The sequence below is a fragment of the Macrosteles quadrilineatus genome, unplaced genomic scaffold, assembly GCF_028750875.1.
Source record: "Macrosteles quadrilineatus isolate MER2022 unplaced genomic scaffold, UCM_ALF_1.0 Scaffold_1__1_contigs__length_201487025, whole genome shotgun sequence".
Lineage (NCBI taxonomy): Eukaryota > Metazoa > Arthropoda > Insecta > Hemiptera > Cicadellidae > Macrosteles > Macrosteles quadrilineatus.
This window is the reverse complement of record NW_026542594.1, coordinates 15,659,431-15,677,703: the sequence shown is the minus strand read 5'-3', so window position 1 is coordinate 15,677,703 and position 18,273 is coordinate 15,659,431. Positions and strand designations below refer to the sequence as shown.

Below are 18,273 nucleotides of genomic sequence, written 5' to 3'. Positions count from 1 at the left end.
GCAGGGGTATTCTTTTAACTACTGTATATATAAGATTTTCTATTGGGTCTTTTCTTCTTTTAAGTTAAATATATTAGTACCTGAACTTTCTAGAAGTTGTATCTTTAAACTATTATAAACAAATTCATGTTTAAGGGAGTGTAGGCTAATTTCTGGATATTTTAAATAATATAAAGGATACATAAAGCTCAGAGCTCTTGTAAACCTGAGGGCATTGACATATTGCTGCATTTTAATTTTTATTTTATTTATTTTAATTTTTATCATTTGTTTGCATATGCATCTTCTACAATTTATTATTTTTGTATCATAATTTATTTATTCAAACGACAAAATGAACAACATACCAAAACATGAGGCTTTGGAATAGACTCATAACCTTCCATCCATAAATAAAATTCTTCATCTGTCATTTTATTTCCAGATGTGATAAATGATTTAACTGCTAAAGGTAACTAACTATAGGAAGTACAATAACAGTATAATAAAGTCTACAACCTAACACCTGCAATATCGTAGTTCATTTCAAAATTTAATACTAACCGGTTTTGTCACTGTAGCTGTTCTTAGGCCTACACTGACCAAAACACTTAAATCACCGATATGTTTTTCTTAAGGTTGAAATACATTTTTTCTACATTTCTGGCAAAAAAATACCTCAAAAACAAGTACACCATAGCCCAACTCAATTGAGCCACACACATAGCCAACCCAAGACAATGTTCCTACGAACAAATAACATCCAAAATATGAAAAATATTAGTTTTAATGGGCCATTTGTTTAGGAGTCTTTATGGAAATAATTTATAAATAAAAATACTTTATAAAAATGCCACGTTTTTAAACGCACTAAAAAGTATAAAATAATTTATAAAATGTTGAGAAAATAAATACTTGAAAGATTTAAAACAAAAAACGTGGGGCGCTCGCTCATTTACAATTAACTTCACCTATTGAACTATTATGATCTATTGCATGCGCCCCACGTTTTTTGTTTTAAATCTTACAGTATTTATTCTCTCAACATTTTATAAATTATTTTATACTTTTTAGTGCGTTTAAAAACGTGGCATTTTTAAAAAGTATTTTTATTTATAAATTATTATCTATTTTTTAGTCTTTAATATGTAAATATGTTAAATCTATTTTATATAGCCTCTTAATACATAACCAAAACCCAAAACCTTATTATCTGTAATCAGATGTTTTACCTTTACTTTGAAATGATTGTTTTATATTTTTAGAATATCTCGGGAGCAGAACCTGTACCTTTTAATCTCTGCTCTTCTACCTGTCAAATTTAAGTATTTACAGCTGACTTAAATTAATTTATATATTTACATTATTTTAAAGTGTACACATGGACAATTTGGAAGCCAAAGGGGTGTAGCCCAAGGGAAATATGAAAATTAAATTATATAATATTGCATTGTCATCCATTTGTGAGCTATGTTTCAAGTTTCAAGTCTCTAGCTCAACGGGAACTTCGTTAAACCCTCCGAGTGTCACTTGTCGAAAAATCTACTCACGACACACTCTGTGTAGTGTCACTTGTCGATTTTTCGACACACAAACATTGTTTACGGCGAAGGCTCTATGACTGACTGAATCGGATTGAACTGGATCGAGTTAGGTATCGTTCTTTTCAGCAGATTCAGAGCTTTCTCCTGATGTCTGTTTCTTCATTTTAGTTCCGAAAATATTGTAGCAGACAGCTGACGTGCGTATTTGTAAACAGCTTGGTTAACCTCGCACCGATGACTGATGTGTTTTATTACGTTTATCATTGTTTTAGTGTTAAAATCAAAGGTAGTGATATACGTGGTGCATTATAAGAAGATTTAAGTGATTTTGAAGGGCAGGTTGATGACCCTGAAGAAGTAGGTAGTGACATTGATGTAAATTATCAGCCAGATTCCTAGCTATGGTTAGGCTATGCATTCTTAGCTAAACGCTATGTACCGAAATCGGTTTTTTGCCCATAACGTATTTATTTGATAACTTACCTCACTATATGATTATATATTTGTAATCCTCATTAAATTTAGAACAAAGTGGCTATTTTCAAATATGTATAGGCCTATAATTTATACAATTTCATTGAGCGCAAACTTTTTTTTTCAATTTTTCTAAAATATTTTTTTTTTACCTAAAAAAATTTTTTGAAACAAATGTTCCTTATGTTTTATGTATAATATTGAAGCCCATGATTGTCCAAACAAAATGGTATATAGAACAGTAGAATTAACATTGTTTTTAAGCTTCTCAGGTCCGTTTTAATAAAACCTTGCAAATGCGCAAAAAATAGGCGGACATTAAGGCCTAAACTATGAACACTCGGAGGGTTAAAATTGAAATCAAAATTTGTAGGAAAGCGAGCTAATAAAAACAAGCCCATGGGGCGTAGTCCAAGGGAAATATGAAAATTAAATTATATAATATTGCACCGTCATCCATTTATGAGCTATGTTTCAAATTTCAAGTCTCTAGCTCATCGGGAAGTATCAAAACTTGCAAGAAAGCGATTTAATAAAAACAAGCCCATGGGGCGTAGCCCAAGGGAAATATGAAAATTAAATGATATAATATTGCATTGTCTTCCATTTGTGAGCTATGTTTCAAGTTTCAAGTCTCTAGCTCGTCGGGAAGTTAGTATAAAATTGATTTCAAAATTTGTACCGGACAAGAAAGCGAGCTAATAAAAACGTTTTAATAATTAGCCTAACTTTTTACTTTTCCCCCCTATACATAGTGGATATGGAGGAAGTATTGTTTTCATCAAAATTTTTGAGTTTCTGTTTTGAGTGGATATATCCGTTTTGGGTCACCCTGAGCCCAAAAAAGGGGTTTTCAAAGTGATATCTAAGTGTGTGTGTTGGTGTGTGTGTGTGTGTGTGTGTGTGTGTGTCTGTATGTGTGGATGTGTACAGAGATACTAACAGAGACCACACCTATAATCCAATTTTGATTAAATTTGATATGTAGGTACTAATCTATGATATCTCCAAGCGTTTATTCATTTTTTTGGAATTTTTATTTTTAATAGTGAGTATCCCACAAAAACACATAAAATAACAGAAAAATCGGATTTTCTCTAAAACGGCCTGACGATTTTGATAAAAAAATTTCTATGTTATAATGCTTTAAATTCTGAACAAAATAATACAAATCCCATTTTCCTAAAAATTACAGCTCAAAAGTTTAGTGAAAATAGGTACCGGGTAGTCGTCGGGGAATCTAGGCTCCTTCGATAAAAATGGATGTAATGTAATGTAAGTTCAAAAGCTATTGTAACTAGTTATTTCCCCATAAACCCCATAAGACCGGTTTTTAGGAAAAAATCTGGTTTTGGTTCAAATTAATGGGTTATGGTCCTTATAATTCTAAAAAAAATAGTGCAACCCCCGTTGCTGAAACAATTAGGGTTCAAAATTTGTAGCAACTTTTGTGATTTTCCTTATAAAATATCATAGTTACTACCATCCATTACCCATGTTAAAGGTTGTTGACAAGCTATTGGGAGAAAGGATGTGTCAAATTGCTGATACCGTTTATTTCATCAAATGAAAGATGGACAAAATTGTGAATTTTCTACTGTGGTCTCAGATCAAATGTAATCAGTGAAATTTTGTCAAATCTATATTAAGTTAAACCTATCTTTAATTCTTTCTCAAGTTAATCCATTAAAAAAATTTATTAAAGGCAATAATCTTAGTGTTTGTAAACAAAAAGAATTCTTTATGTCGGTACAACCATAGATAAAAGGAGTATATACAAAAGGAGTATGTCTACTTCTTTTAATCTATGGTACAACACATTGTGTAATTCAACAAACGGAAGATAAAATCCCGTTTGGGGGAAGTGGAGCATTTAAACTTCCTGCTTATTAATGAACGAATTAATTAGGCCATGCATAGTTGTGGGAGAGAACATTGTCTGATGGGTAAACACATAATTAGACAGCACTCTACCGTACTGTCCCGCGGTTGTGCCTGTCTGTCTACTATACAGGTGACAGCTTTAGTAATAGGACGTGTGCTAGAAAGTTGCATTGCTACTGATGCTTGGCAAAAGTTTGGGTTCAAAACTAGGTTTCATAGAAGGTATTACTGAAAGTAGCACGGCAAGACCTGGACCAATTTACTTTTCCATTTTGATGTCCCCAGACGCCAAAAACACTATTTGTTCGATAATTTAAGTTATTGGGTTTTTCACCAGATCATATAATGGTCTTTTCGTCATACTGCAGCAAAAGCTATTGTTTTTAATGCATGCTTTGCGGGTCTAAAGTAACTCATTTTACTCGGGAGTAAAAAGCGTTTTTAGTCTCCAAGGAGTAAAAATCTGCTGTTGTTAACTTCGATTGTAAGCAATTGCTTACCGAAATTATGTATCGATCAATTTCATCGATTGCAGCTGATTGTAGCATTCTTGTCAATAGTTTGACGTATCAATATTAAAATAATCATAATTGACGAAATGAGTGAATCACTCACTATACAGCTGTTTTTTTTTGTTTACTCAGTACAGGACAGATTCTATTTAAATTACTTACAAAATATATAGCACTGTAGAGTTGCTGTTTGTAAATATTTTCAAATTTAATTTAAAGTCAAGGTTATCTTAGAATAGGAGTGGAATTTTAGTAATTACAAAGTAAACTGCAATTATTATTTGTTTATCTCATGTGCAACAGTCTAAGACCTTGTGTTAAAAACTCAGACCTAATTTTAATTAGGGGCTCTTAACAATCATTAAGACTAGGCTAATAAGATTATTCGATAGCTGCATACAGTAGTTCAGTACATCCAACAGACCAACACTCAATATTATTTGTGCCACACTTATCCAATAACAAAGGAAGATAAACCCATTAACTTAACACAATTCATCACCCCTGACTTTTTACACATATAGAGTTTCAATTTGACAAAATAACAACTGATCCAACAATCATATTTTTATTTGATATTTACTAAAACAAGCATGACTTAGTTGAGACTCTATCATAAAGGACAATGAATTTCACGTGATACACATTTCATCACAGTCTCAGAGGAAACAACCATTTTATCAAATGTAGATTTGACCTGGAACATAATATAGGCTATCTAAATATATAATATCTAAATTAAACCAATTGATTAACTATTAGTCTTACACTAGACTAAGTGTACAAACAACTATTAATGGAACAGCTACAGTGACAGAAACTGTTAGAACTGCATACACTACACTTAACACTGTAGATTGAAATTAAGGCAGACTCTGTTTCTGACCATATCAATCAATAATCCAGCTCTCAAAACTTATCAGCTGATAAGCTAGAGTGGTTATGAAAGAATGTTATCATAGACTTTGAGGAAAAGGTTAATCGCACTTAGTATACTACTCAGGTGAGTCTAAGGTATAGTTACTTTAGACCTACATACTTTATCATGTTTTTGGATTATGTTGGTATTTAAGAAATCTTGAAACTATAACTTCTATAATAATGTCTAATCTAAACTATCATAATGACAAAAGCTATTCTTAATTAGACAAAACCAGGGTGTGGGAGGAATTAAAATCATGTAGTCGCACAAAACAAATTTAACTCACTTATAATGAAATACCTATGTCACATTTAACCTAACAAAGAGGATTTCTATAGGTCGGCCGGTTAGAAAGGGTCCTCCTTGTAGCATTGGTGCGAGAGAGAGATACCAAGCTGTGGGAGTGAAACAGACTATGGCTCTTTCCCCACTCCGCTGCCGCCCCACCCCCAACCTTCCCGAACACAGCTAATCAAATTAAATTATACAGCTGATCAAAATGTAAACAATTACGTTCTTCATAACTTGAGAAAAATAGGTCCTGCAAAAAATATTGTATAGCCAGCCTAAATCGCATCAATATTTGAGCATCATGCGACACCGGAGCGGCGCCGTGTCGGTGTCGTGTCGTGCAGTGTGAAAACGGCCATTGGCGGAGAGGGGGGACATACCCTCCCTCGCCGTTACCTCCCCTACATGTGCTAAAAATTTCGCGTAGGTCGTTTTCTAACCGGCCGTTCTATAGTTTGTTTATTGAGTTTTTAGCAAAACAAGTTTATGATAAAAGGAGATTTAGACTAAAGGTGGAAAGCCCAGTATAAATAGGATTGGCTTAATACAGGAGAAACCCCAAAATCTTTGTGAATGAATTATCAATTAAAATACCCCCGCCTCTAAGCGAATTTCCATTTGCCTGATTTGGTTTTCAATTACCCTAAATCTACGAGGGCTAACCAGAAAGTAGATTACATTTTGGAATTAAGGATAAACAAAGTCTCGGAATAATATTTTATTTAATACAAATGAAAGCCACACTTATACTACTCTTCTACATAGTCCCTTTCAAATTAAAGCACTTATCGTACCGATGGACGAGCTTGGAAATTCCTACGTCGTAAAATTTGACTACCTGCACCTTTAACCACTTTGTTACCTCTTCTTGTAGCTGTGCGTCGTCATCAAAGCGCCGCATAGCCAGCGACTTCTTCATTGCTAGGAATAAGTGGAAGTCGCTCGGTGCCAGGTCAGGACTGTACGGCGGATGAGGTAACAACTCCCAATTAAAAGATTCAAGAAATTCGCAAAGAGTGACATTTGCCGTGTGGGGCCAGGCGTTGTCGTGAATCAGCAGGATCTTTGAGCTTAACTTTCCCCTGTGCTTGTTTTGCATCACTCTTCTACGGTTTTGCAGAGTTTGGCAATATACTTGGCAATATTTGTTAGTTAGATAAAAATTAAAAGATCAAAAGAAACTAAAATATTTTGAATCAAGACACAAATACAAGACAACATCGGTAAAGAAAGTAAATAAACACATATGGTTAAATATTAATTAAATAACCATAGAGGTTGAACATCTTTCCCTTTGAGTTTCTTTTCAGAGTTTAGTCAGGAAAATGTTTGGTAGGTCTTATAATTCTGCCTCTTGATTATTGTTTTATTGCAGCTTCTTGATTGGGAGTAGTTGATCGTGAAAAAGGTTTACTTTTATCTAGAGATATTCTAGATAGTGTAGTAGTTGCTTTTTCAGCATTCTTTGGTAGGGAAGAGTTGTTTTGAGTAACAGTAGTAAATGACAGAGGATCTGGCATTTTATCGTTGATGGATAAAGGAATAGGATTGTTAGTTTTTGTTGTATTACATTTGTAAGGCAAAAGGTAGCGTTGATTCCTTTTAAACGTAGTGTTTTCTGTCTTAATCCAGTAGGACCATGAGAACGGGGGGTTTTATGGGGTAAATAATGGTTTTTCTCATTTTTGACCCTCAAAACACAACATTTCCCAATTTCTGTCTAGACCTTTTTAAAGAGCTTAAAAAAACAAATAATTTAGCATATCAAAGTGTTTTTGTACGGTTATTGGTAACGGAGAAAATTCAAAAAATTGTAAATTTAAAATTCCCATGTTATTCTTATGGAGAATATTGTAAAATGTTGTAGGTAGTTTGCTTGTTTATGGATATATTTTGATAAAACTTGGCAAACTTATTTTTTGTATATACTAAGCTATTAATATTTTACTAAAAACCCCACTTTAACAGTTTCCTTGTAGCAGCAAACCTAGGTACTCATTAAACCTAATGTTATTTAAATAGATTTAATTGAAAATCAATTCCGAGAAATGGAAATTCGCTTAGTCGGCGGGTTTGCTGCGGCAGGGGTATTTATATTTTAATGTCTCAAAGTTTGTGTTAGGCCTTGCCATCTACACTATTTAACAATCGGTAATTATATACTTTTTAGCATGGAATGAATTTAGAATTTTTAATACCTTTGTAACTAGGTATGTGTTGATCAAAATTTAACTAACTAACTTAATTATTTCTTTGTAAAGACGGCCCCTGACATGCGTCATTAGCAAAGCACGAAATATTTGACGTTCGGCGATCTAGTTGTCAGCCGTACGCGGGTCTAGTTGTCAAAAGTAGATTTCTACACAAATGTGTGGTTTTCCGAGCAACTGTTTGTTTTGGGAATAGCAAAAATATTTGTTCACTTTGATGTGTGCAAAAATACCGACAATGAATGGGAAAACACGATCACCAATGTTTGCTGCTTGCCAAATGGACAAACACCTATCCACACTACTCCCGATTTGGCGAGTTGCTGTTCTGTGCTTGGCGAATGGCGCATGTCTGGAGCCGCCTTAAGTAGATTTAAATAGTAAAAATAATATGTCCTATGAACTAATTTGGTGCTAAGCTGTTACAGTACTAGCTGTTGAAAAAATAATTTTAAAATTTATAGTAGGGTATTGATGGTAACATGGATATCCACAATTGTTTATTGAAATGTGAAGTATTCACAATTTTCATTTCAACCAACAATGGATTTTCACAATGAAGTACTGAATCAGCAAATAATGGTACAAACAATGCAGTATTGAGCAATTAGAGGAAGCTGATTCATTCATGGCTCCTATTTCTCTGTAAACTGGCCTCAATCATCAGGATGGCAAAAATGAATATACAGTTAAATCTATACAGCATACTGTATCCAATATGTAGTTGGTTTTTACATGCATGAAACTAATTTTGTAAGCAAAGTTTCGAATCTCAAAATGAAATTAAAACAAAATAGGAAGCTATTTAGTGTTGATAAAGGTTTGATTATACAGATTAAAAGTATAATAGCCTATAAGGGAACACATTTTTATTTTTTTAGATTTTTCAAAATTTACTTTAGTTTGATATAACTACATAGTAAAATAATTGTTAGGGGAACACTACAGGTTAGCTAATAAAGTTAACATTTTATTAAATAATATGTTATTTACTAAAATTGCCACAATCTATAATGTAAAATATCTACATTGACTTAAGTTAGTTCTGACACACAAATTAAAGCATAGCCTAGGCCTTAAGATAAATTTGAAAAATACATACACCGCACGATTCAGCGTGAGACATCCATGAATGCATTGTCAAGTTTTTTATTCCATACAGCACCAGATTGAAATAACCAAGTTGAGTATTGGCTAAGGTAAAACCTATACAACTTATAGGGTTTCTTCTCGACTCACCATTGATCCCATAGTTAGTGACAGCCGCTGAGGGAATCATTAGAAAATCTACTTCAACCATGGTATGATTCTACTAACTGCTATAGTTAAGTTATGTTTATTTATTTTATTAATTTAGAGTATAAAACGTTATTGATTTAAACATTGTTTTACTTTGTTAAGGTTATATTGGTACAAGAGTTTTTCCATAAATACATGGTTTGAGGGTATTATAGCCTAATCTTTGAAAAAGGTATAAGTTAGATTTGTATTGCCATTTTTGAGTTATTAGGTAAGTAGGTTGATGATATTCAGATCAAACATAATAGTTTAAATGAAGTAGAGAGTCTTATTCTACTTAAGGCTGTTTGGTGTTGAAAACCTTCTAAGTTATTTGACTCTAGTACTTGCACTTAAGGCTACTCAAATGATGAATTTCATGGTGTGTAGGTTATGTATTAGCCTAAATTGATTTCCTGGGCATAATATCGCGTAAATAATACTAGGATAAAGTTGTTGGCTCAATAATTACCGGTATTTAAGAAGCATTTTTGGTAGGCATAGGCTATTGTTATTTCATTATGTTTCGCCCACTATATCAATTGTACAAAAACTGTCTGCAGGTAGCATTTAAATTTATTGAGTCGGTTCATTATAACCTAAACTTTAGGTATCTTCCTAATCTAGGTAACCTAACTTAACTTCAAAACACTTAATACAGTCACAAATCCGCATAAAACCCGACCTACCTTCCCAACATGCCTAAATAAGAGCTGATTATTTGGTTTTAAAACTCTTTGATTTCATTCCGCATTAAGTCGAGTATAACCAGCTGTTTGCTCTCCTCATAGCCCTATCATATCATATCGGGTCAACGTGGGAAATTGTGAACGCCATTGACAAATTTTACAGACAAATACAATTTACAAGAAAATTGTAAGCAGTTTTAAAAATGTGATCAGTGTTATAGCATTATACATATTTTGGGCTTAATATTTCATACAAGCCGATTTCATCCCCTATTTAGTTAAGGAGTTATTCAGCATTCGCAATTGCCCGGACGACATTCACAATTGGCTACAATTTTGGGGTAAATGTGAACTCAGTTGAGAAAACATTAAGTGATATACTACAGCATAGGAGGGGAATTGTGATTAAAGCCTAATATTTATAGGCATGCACTGTGGATGCGATACTCCCTGGTGTGGATTAACGTCCGCACGAGTGAGTACTACGACTATCCGAAGTACCATCCTGATAATTAGACCAATTCGTATACACTAAGGCAAAACTGAGTTCGGATTCCACTATAAACTGTAGGTCCCTTAGTTGCCATTAGCTGTATGGGCTATTAATTAACCCTCAGAATGTTATGTGTCGAAATTTCGACTCACAAACACTGTTTACGGCGAAGGCTCTATGACTGACAAAATCGGATTGAACTAGATCGAGTTTGGCAGATTCTAAGCTTTCTCCCGAGGTCTGTCTCTAAGCGCTTTTTTCTCTCGAGCCGATCTTAATTGTAGCAGACAGCTGACGTGCGTATTTGTAAACAGCTTGGTTAACCCCGCACCGATGACTGATGTGTTTTATTACGTTTATCATTGTTTTAGTGTTAAAAATCAAAAGTAGTGATATACGTGGTGCATTATAAGAAGATTTAAGTGATTTTGAAGGGCTGGTTGATGATCCTGAAGAAGTAGGTAGTGATATTGATGTAAATTATCAGCCAGATTCTTAGCTATGCATTCTTAGCTAAACGCTATGTACTGAAATCTGTTTTTTTGCCCATAACTTATTTGTTTGCAAATCTAGTTCCTTATATTATTATATTTTTGGAATCCTCATAAAATTTAGAACAAAGTGGTTATTTTCAAATATTTATAGGCCTATAATTTATACAATTTCATTGAGCGCAAACTTATTTTTTTTTTAAATTTTCCAAAATAGTTTTTTCTTACCTAAAAAATTTTTTTGAAACAAATGTTCCTTATGTTTTATGTATAATATTGAAGCCAATGATTTTCCAAACAAAATGGTATATAGAACAGTATAATTAACATTGTTTTTAAGCTTCTCAGATCCGTTTTAATAAAGCCTTGCAAATGCGCAAAAAATAGGCAGACATCAAAGCCAAAACTGGGGACACTCGGAGGGTTAACAGCTGTGTCTAAGGAATATGTCGGCCTTAGTCACTAACAAGACTACAAGATCGCGCCACTCATCCTACACTCATCTCCATTTATACTTGGCTTAAAATACCTACTTTGTATGGTCGCCATTTCATCGAAAAGTATTAAAGCATTAATTCAAACTGTTCACAAATTTCCCACTTTCAATGGCATGTGACAAAAAATAAGCGCGCAAATGAGATTTTTCCATGGTACTTTGAAATAGTTAGAAAATCAGGTAGATGTAAAAACAATAAAAAAATGGTCAGAATAATTAAAATTAATGTATTTAATGGGTAAAATAGTATTCTTATACAAGAGAAAATAATATAGAGTAGTTATTTGATACAGTAAATTAAAAATTTAAAGGAAATGACAAGATAATCTAACTTTAATCAACGAAAGAGCACAATTTGTTTCTTAAAATTGTTGAAATCCTCCTGTAATAACAATCAACCATTAGAAAAGATAACTAAATTACCTTGGTTAGATAAAATAATTAGGCAATTTCCTTTTGGGCTATACAAAATATTAGTTGTACTAAATACCCCCGCCGCAGCAAACCTGCAGACTTAGCGAATTTCCATCTGCCTGATTGGATTTTAACTAAAATGTCTCCTTAAAAATATCACATTTATTCCCTATTTAAACAGAATTAGTTTAATGAGTACTTAGGTTTACTGCAACAGGGAGGGTAAAAATTTTTTTTTTTATGTAAAATATTAAAAGGTACTGTGGTTTAGTAAGAAATTAATGTATTTCCAAATTTGATCAAAATATGTTCATAAACAAGCAAACTACAACAGTTGACTTATTCTCCATAAGAATAACATGGGAATTTTAAAATTACAATTTTTTTGAATTTTCTCCGTAACAGTTAGGCGCATAATAACGCTTCAATATACTAAATTATTTGTTTTTTTAAGCTCTACAAAATGGTTTAAAAATAAATTGTAAAATTTTGTGTTTTTAGGGTCAAAAATGGGAAAAACCTATTTTTACCCCATAAAACCCCCCATAAACCCCCGTTCCCATAGTCCGATCATGCTGGTTCGCAAACTCATTCAAGTTTATCCCGCCTTACACCTTCAAACCAAATTTTATCAAAATCGGACAAAAATTACTCAAGTTATCGTGCGGATGCACATATATATATACACATATACATGTACATGTATATATACATATATACATATATATATATATATATATATATATATATATATATATATCTATATATAGATATATAAAAATTTGAACGAATGGTGTTTTTGGCCTCTGGGGACATCAAAATGAAAAAGTAAATCGGTCCCGGGCTTAGGTCTTACCATGAGACCTACGGTAATAGCTACTTCCCTATAGGGAAATTCGCTAAAATGGTTTTTTATCTTGGAAACCCTTAAAAACTAGCCTATTTAGAAATCAAATCACTAACAGATGTGCCTACTAACTGTCCTGTCCGCTTTCATCTCAAAAACTGGACCACAACCTGGAAACTTGTAAGTAATCAGTGTTTCTTTTACAGGCGGATTAGGTTCACAATTACCCCCACATATTGAGGGTAATTGTGAATTTGATAAAATAAAAAGAAAATTGCTTACATGAAAGGTATAAGGATATATAATGCATTATAGGCCTACATTTGAAATTCTTTCATAATGACTGGTTTTCATGTCAATCTGACTTTTACTTTTTTCAGAAAAAAAAATATTTGTTAACGTCTACGCAACTTGTTTGACAACAAAAAAGCAACTTTTTTTATTCAACCTAAAAAAAATGTGAAGTGGCTCATAACTTTCTAGAATTTTTATCCTGTATAGAAATCTATATATATATAATTCTGTAAGACCAAATTTTTACCAGAAAATTTTGGACGTCTGGTAAGTCGCAGAAAAGTGGGAGAGGTCTTAAATTAAAGGTCTTGACCCCAGGGACTCGGGAAAAATAGCAGAATTCCCATAAAGTTACCAGAAAACGGGATATAACGTAAAATATCCACCATAAGAAATGCATGGGGACTGAAAAACGTCTGCATTTTATCAGCTGTTACCGGTACTTATTTATTTGCAATGTTTACATTTATTCCAAAAGTCGATGTTGGTAAATAATGTTTCAAAATGAATTGTGTTTAATTTTTTTGTTTTCCGTTTTTATAATGAGTGACGTAACTAGACAGGGTAGGGGAAGACCTGCAAGACGTGGAAGAGTGTCCAGGAATTCAACAGACTTAAGAAATACAAAAGAGAATGTCATGTAGGGCCTAACTGTGAAAGAAATCCAGAAGCTGTTTTTAGAAATTTACAACCTGTCCTTATAAGAACGCTGGAAAATGAGTTGAGTTGTTTCTCACAATCTAGGTCCTCTTAAAGCACTTGCATGCATTGTGGCGCATTTCACTTCGCAGAGGAGGCCACAAATGGACATTTCAACGCATGTTGCCACAATGGACATGCCACAACCACAACTAACTGTTTTTACGTGCAATTCGTATTTCATAAAAAACATAAGGCAATACAACAGTGCAATGGCTATTGCGTCGCTTTCCGCTACACAAAAAGAGATTCCGCGAAATGGGCCTTACTGTCTTAAAATTCAGGGACAAATTCATAGATATATTTCTTGCTTACCACCGCCAAATGGGGAGTTGCCTTGATAATAATTAATAATAATTTTAACCTTTACATTTGGTTCTTAAAATGGAAACTATAACAGAATTCGTAAGATTACAAAACAAATCTTCAATTTTTGGCTGTATGATTTCAACTCTGATTCGTCGTTCTCCGGGCTCAGGCCAACTGTGTGCACGTTTCCATTTGTAACATGTTGTGTCATTATTTTACAATTGTAGGCTATTTCATTGACACATTAGAAGCAACTAATATACGACTCCAACGGAAGTAAAACCAAGATATAAAACAAGAAACACTGTTAATTTTAAGTAACATAAAATTGATAATTTTAGAAACATATTTAGAATATTTGTCTGGGTTTCTAGAATATATATGGGTTTTTTATTGTAGTCTAAATTAGGGGCTATGGCCCCTACAGGCCACTAGTCAAACTAAATAAACATAAAACATTGATTTCTACTCAAATCAACAATACACTAAGAAATTACGGCCCTAGTTCACAATTCCCCCAATTCACAATTACCCACATTCACCCTCATATAATTTATTGAGCAAGAATTAACAACGTATACAAGTTGTAAGTCAAAATGAAATAAAAATTTGATACATATACTTAAGATCTATTTACAGATTTACAATCTTAAATACAATGTACAATGTTGCAGATTTATATACGGTATGAATATTTACATCACTATTACTCAGCCCACATACGGACCCGTCCAGACCACGCCATATTACCATCAGTACCGCTCAATGAACCTTAGATTCATAATTTTAACCATCATTTTACAGCCACTTAGGAATCTCTCTGACAAAAACTGATTGCATTACTTCATTCAGCGTGAAAAGAAGCTGTAGACATATAAAAATTACATATTTTCCCAGTGTAGACATACAGAATAATTGCCGTAAGATAATTCATTGTTTCAGTAGTTTTATCAATTGGGGTTAAATTTTCTCTTAAATTACTGGTATGTATAAAATATAAAAACAGACATCAGAGCCAAAAATCCTGTTTTATCCCGCATCTCGTTTAAATCCCATGGTCTAAAACTCCTGTTTTCAGGATGATAATCTCGCGTATGGAAACGCTGATCTTGACCTATTTAGGCCTATGGAAATGTTTTAGTGAAATGTTGATTCAGACAAGTTGAAATTCGCTTAGTTTGCCGGTGGCCTATGCTGCGGCGGGGGTATTTTTAACCCTCCGAGTGTCCATGGTTTAGGCCTTAATGTCCGCCTATTTTTGGCGCATTTGCAAGGTTTTATTAAAACGGATCTGAGAAGCTTAAAACAATGTTAATTCTACTGTTCTATATACCATTTTGTTTGGAAAATCATGGGCTTCAATATTATACATAAAACATAAGGAACATTTGTTTCAAAAACATTTTTTATAATAAAAAAAAAAAAATTTTTTTAATAAAAAGGGTTTAATAAAAAAAAATATTTTGGAAAATTTTCAAAAAAAAAAATAAGTTCGCGCTCAATGAAATTGTATAAATTATAGGCCTATAAATATTTGAAAATAGCCACTTTGTTCTAAATTTTATGAGGATTACAAATATATAATAATATAAGGAAGTAGATTTGCAAATAAATAAGTTACATGGGCAAAAAACCGATTTCAGTACATACTTAGCGTTTAGCTAAGAATGCATAGCCTAACCATAGCTAGGAATCTGGCTGATAATTTACATCAATATCACTACCCTACTTCTTCAGGATCATCAACCAGCCCTTCAAAATCACTTAAATCTTCTTATAATGCACCACGTATATCACTACTTTTGATTTTTAACACTAAAACAATGATAAACGTAATAAAACACATCAGTCATCGGTCCGAGGGTAACCTAGCTGTTTACAAATACGCACGTCAGCTGTCTGCTACAATTACGATCGGCTCGGAGAACATAAAGCGCTTAGAGACAGACCTCTGGAGAAAGCTTCGAATCTAACAAAAAGAACGATACCTAACTCGATCCAGTTCAATCCGATTCAGTCAGTCACAGAGCCTTCGCCGTAAACGATGTTCGTGCGTCGAAAAATCGACGCGTGACACTACACAAAGTGTGTCGTGAGTAGATTTTTTGACAAGTGACGCTCGGAGGGTTAAAAGGTACAAAAATGTCAAGATGGACCTAAATTAAATGGGCTCTCCTAGCTCTCACAGATATTAGGCTTATTATAACACGTTCACAGCAAGAATCTCTTTGGCAGTACAGTAGGAAATGCGGCCCAGCCTCGGCGCGCCTTTGAATCAGCGAACGCATTAAAATATTTCAGTCTTGACAGTGGCAAAACAGCAGTGGTGAAGGTGCTGTGTCAGGCTACTCCGTGAGTGGAATTTACGGAAATTTACTACCAACCCAAACCAAATTAAAGTATAGGACCAGCACAACATGCTGACATAGTTTAGTTGATCCCTAATAAATGTGGAGTTCACAGTAGACAAGCTTGTACAACACTGCACCGTGACTCCGACCGGAGTCGTAAGCACGCTGTGCCAGTACGTCGTCAGCAGCGAACGTGTTAATACAACATAGGCCTAACTTGATGTGTCCCCGTTTCAATGCCTAGGGCCTGCAAATCTATACTATTATAAAAAAGAGGTGGTGTCTGTGTGTATGGGAAAAGTAAACGCGAAAACTACTGGTCGGATCGGGCTGAAATTCGGCATGATGATAGCTCATATTCCCGATTAACATATAGGCATATTTTTATCCCAAAAATCCTTCCGGGCTCCGCCCCAGTGGCTCTGGAGCAAAGGTTCCCATGTTAACCTTATGAGAAATGGAATTAATGAATCTTAACAGCTGTTTCAATTAAACAAGTTGGTTCTGTTCTATGATTTTCAATAGCATTAAAGTTACAAGGATTACCAACAGGGTGCAGCACTAGCATTATTTCTTTTACATTTATGACGACAGCTAATTTGCAACCAAAAGGTGAGTGAGCGTAGCGAACGAACTTCAACCTGGAGGCGAGTGAGCGTAGCGAACGAGCTAACCTGAAGGCAAGTGAGCGTAGCGAACGAGCTAACCTGAAGGAAAGTGAGCGCAGCGAACGAGCTCCAACCTAAAGGTGAGTGAGCGTAGCGAACGAACTTCAAAAAGAACCGAAATTTCCATGTCCTCACTCATAACTGCTATAAGCATTTGATACTTATATGCCAACCCCGTACGAAGGACGGGTACTCTGCTAGTAGGCTATAAGTAAGGTCTAGGCTATTCAAGTATACTATGATACATTTGAAAGTATTTTAGGTTAGCCTATTAGGTACCTAGTTTCACCCAATTATTAGCACAGAAACTATAAGCTCGTCTGTACTAATCACAGTAGCCCTAACTCTTACGAAGAAATGTTTGATAGCCTAGAATAAACAAACCTGAAATTTCTCAAAATTCTCTCGTTCTATTTCCAAACTCGATTTCCGTTGCTGCAGAACACGTGGAAGTGACAAAGATGACATTTTAGGAGCCAAGTCAGTGATTTATTATGACAAAGTTAAGTAGACGTCGCATCAAAACAATAATATTACACCCTCGAAACGAAAGAAGTTGAAGTGTCAGTGTCAGTGTCAGTCACTCTTGCTTGTTGCTTGATTACTTGATTAGCTTCGCTGTTTCGTTTCAGTCTTCAGTGTTTCCCGTGTTTCGTTTTCGTTTGCTCAGCTTAAAAAAAATCATAAACATTTCCAGTTTCAGTTCCAGATGAGGGCCGTTCCGATTAGAAACAGAGTACGATTAAAAACCTTTTCAAGGATTTTGAACTTTCACAATCATACTATAAAAAAATTATGCAAACAATTTCGAATAAAATTTAAAGCAAAGTACACCTTATTCTTAATAAAATGCGTAAATTTTGTATTTAGTTGGAATTGAATCGTGCAGAAATAAAACTGTAACATGTATGCCTTTATTAGCGAATTTCCCTATAGGGAAGTAGCTATTACCGTAGGTGGCACGGTAAGACCTAGACCCGGGACCGATTTACTTTTTCATTTTGATGTCCCCAGAGGCCAAAAACACCATTCGTTCAAATTTTTATATATGTATATATATATATATATATATATATATATACTTATATATATATATACTTATATATATATATATATACGTCCGTGAACGTGATCACTTGAGTAATTTTAGTCCGATTTTGATGAAATTTGGTTTAAAGGTGTAAAGCGGGATAAACTTGAATGAGTTCGCGAACCAGCACGATCGGACCATGGGAACGGGGCTTTACGGGGGGTTTTATGGGGTAAAAATTGGTTTTTCTCACTTTTGACCCTCAAAACACAAAATTTCCCGATTTCTCTTTAAACCTTTTTAAAGAGCTTAAAAAAAACAAATAATTTAGTATATAAAAGTATTTTTGTTCGATTATTAATTAGTAACGGAGAAAATTAAAAAAATTGTAAATTTAA

General features: G+C 33.9%; 1 protein-coding gene across 6 annotated transcripts in view; it reads right to left on the bottom strand.

Moving 5' to 3' along the window:
• Positions 1-17,415, bottom strand: part of LOC129004303 (huntingtin-interacting protein 1) — a 166,743-nt gene extending 149,328 nt beyond the window's left edge. For all 6 annotated transcript variants that reach the window (XM_054432837.1, XM_054432845.1, XM_054432854.1 and 3 more), the window contains exon 1: positions 17,230-17,415. In XM_054432837.1, the coding sequence (XP_054288812.1) occupies positions 17,230-17,313 (84 nt within the window). In that variant the 5' untranslated portion in view covers positions 17,314-17,415. The remainder of the gene's footprint in view (positions 1-17,229) is intronic.
• Positions 17,416-18,273: the final 858 nt, after the last annotated feature.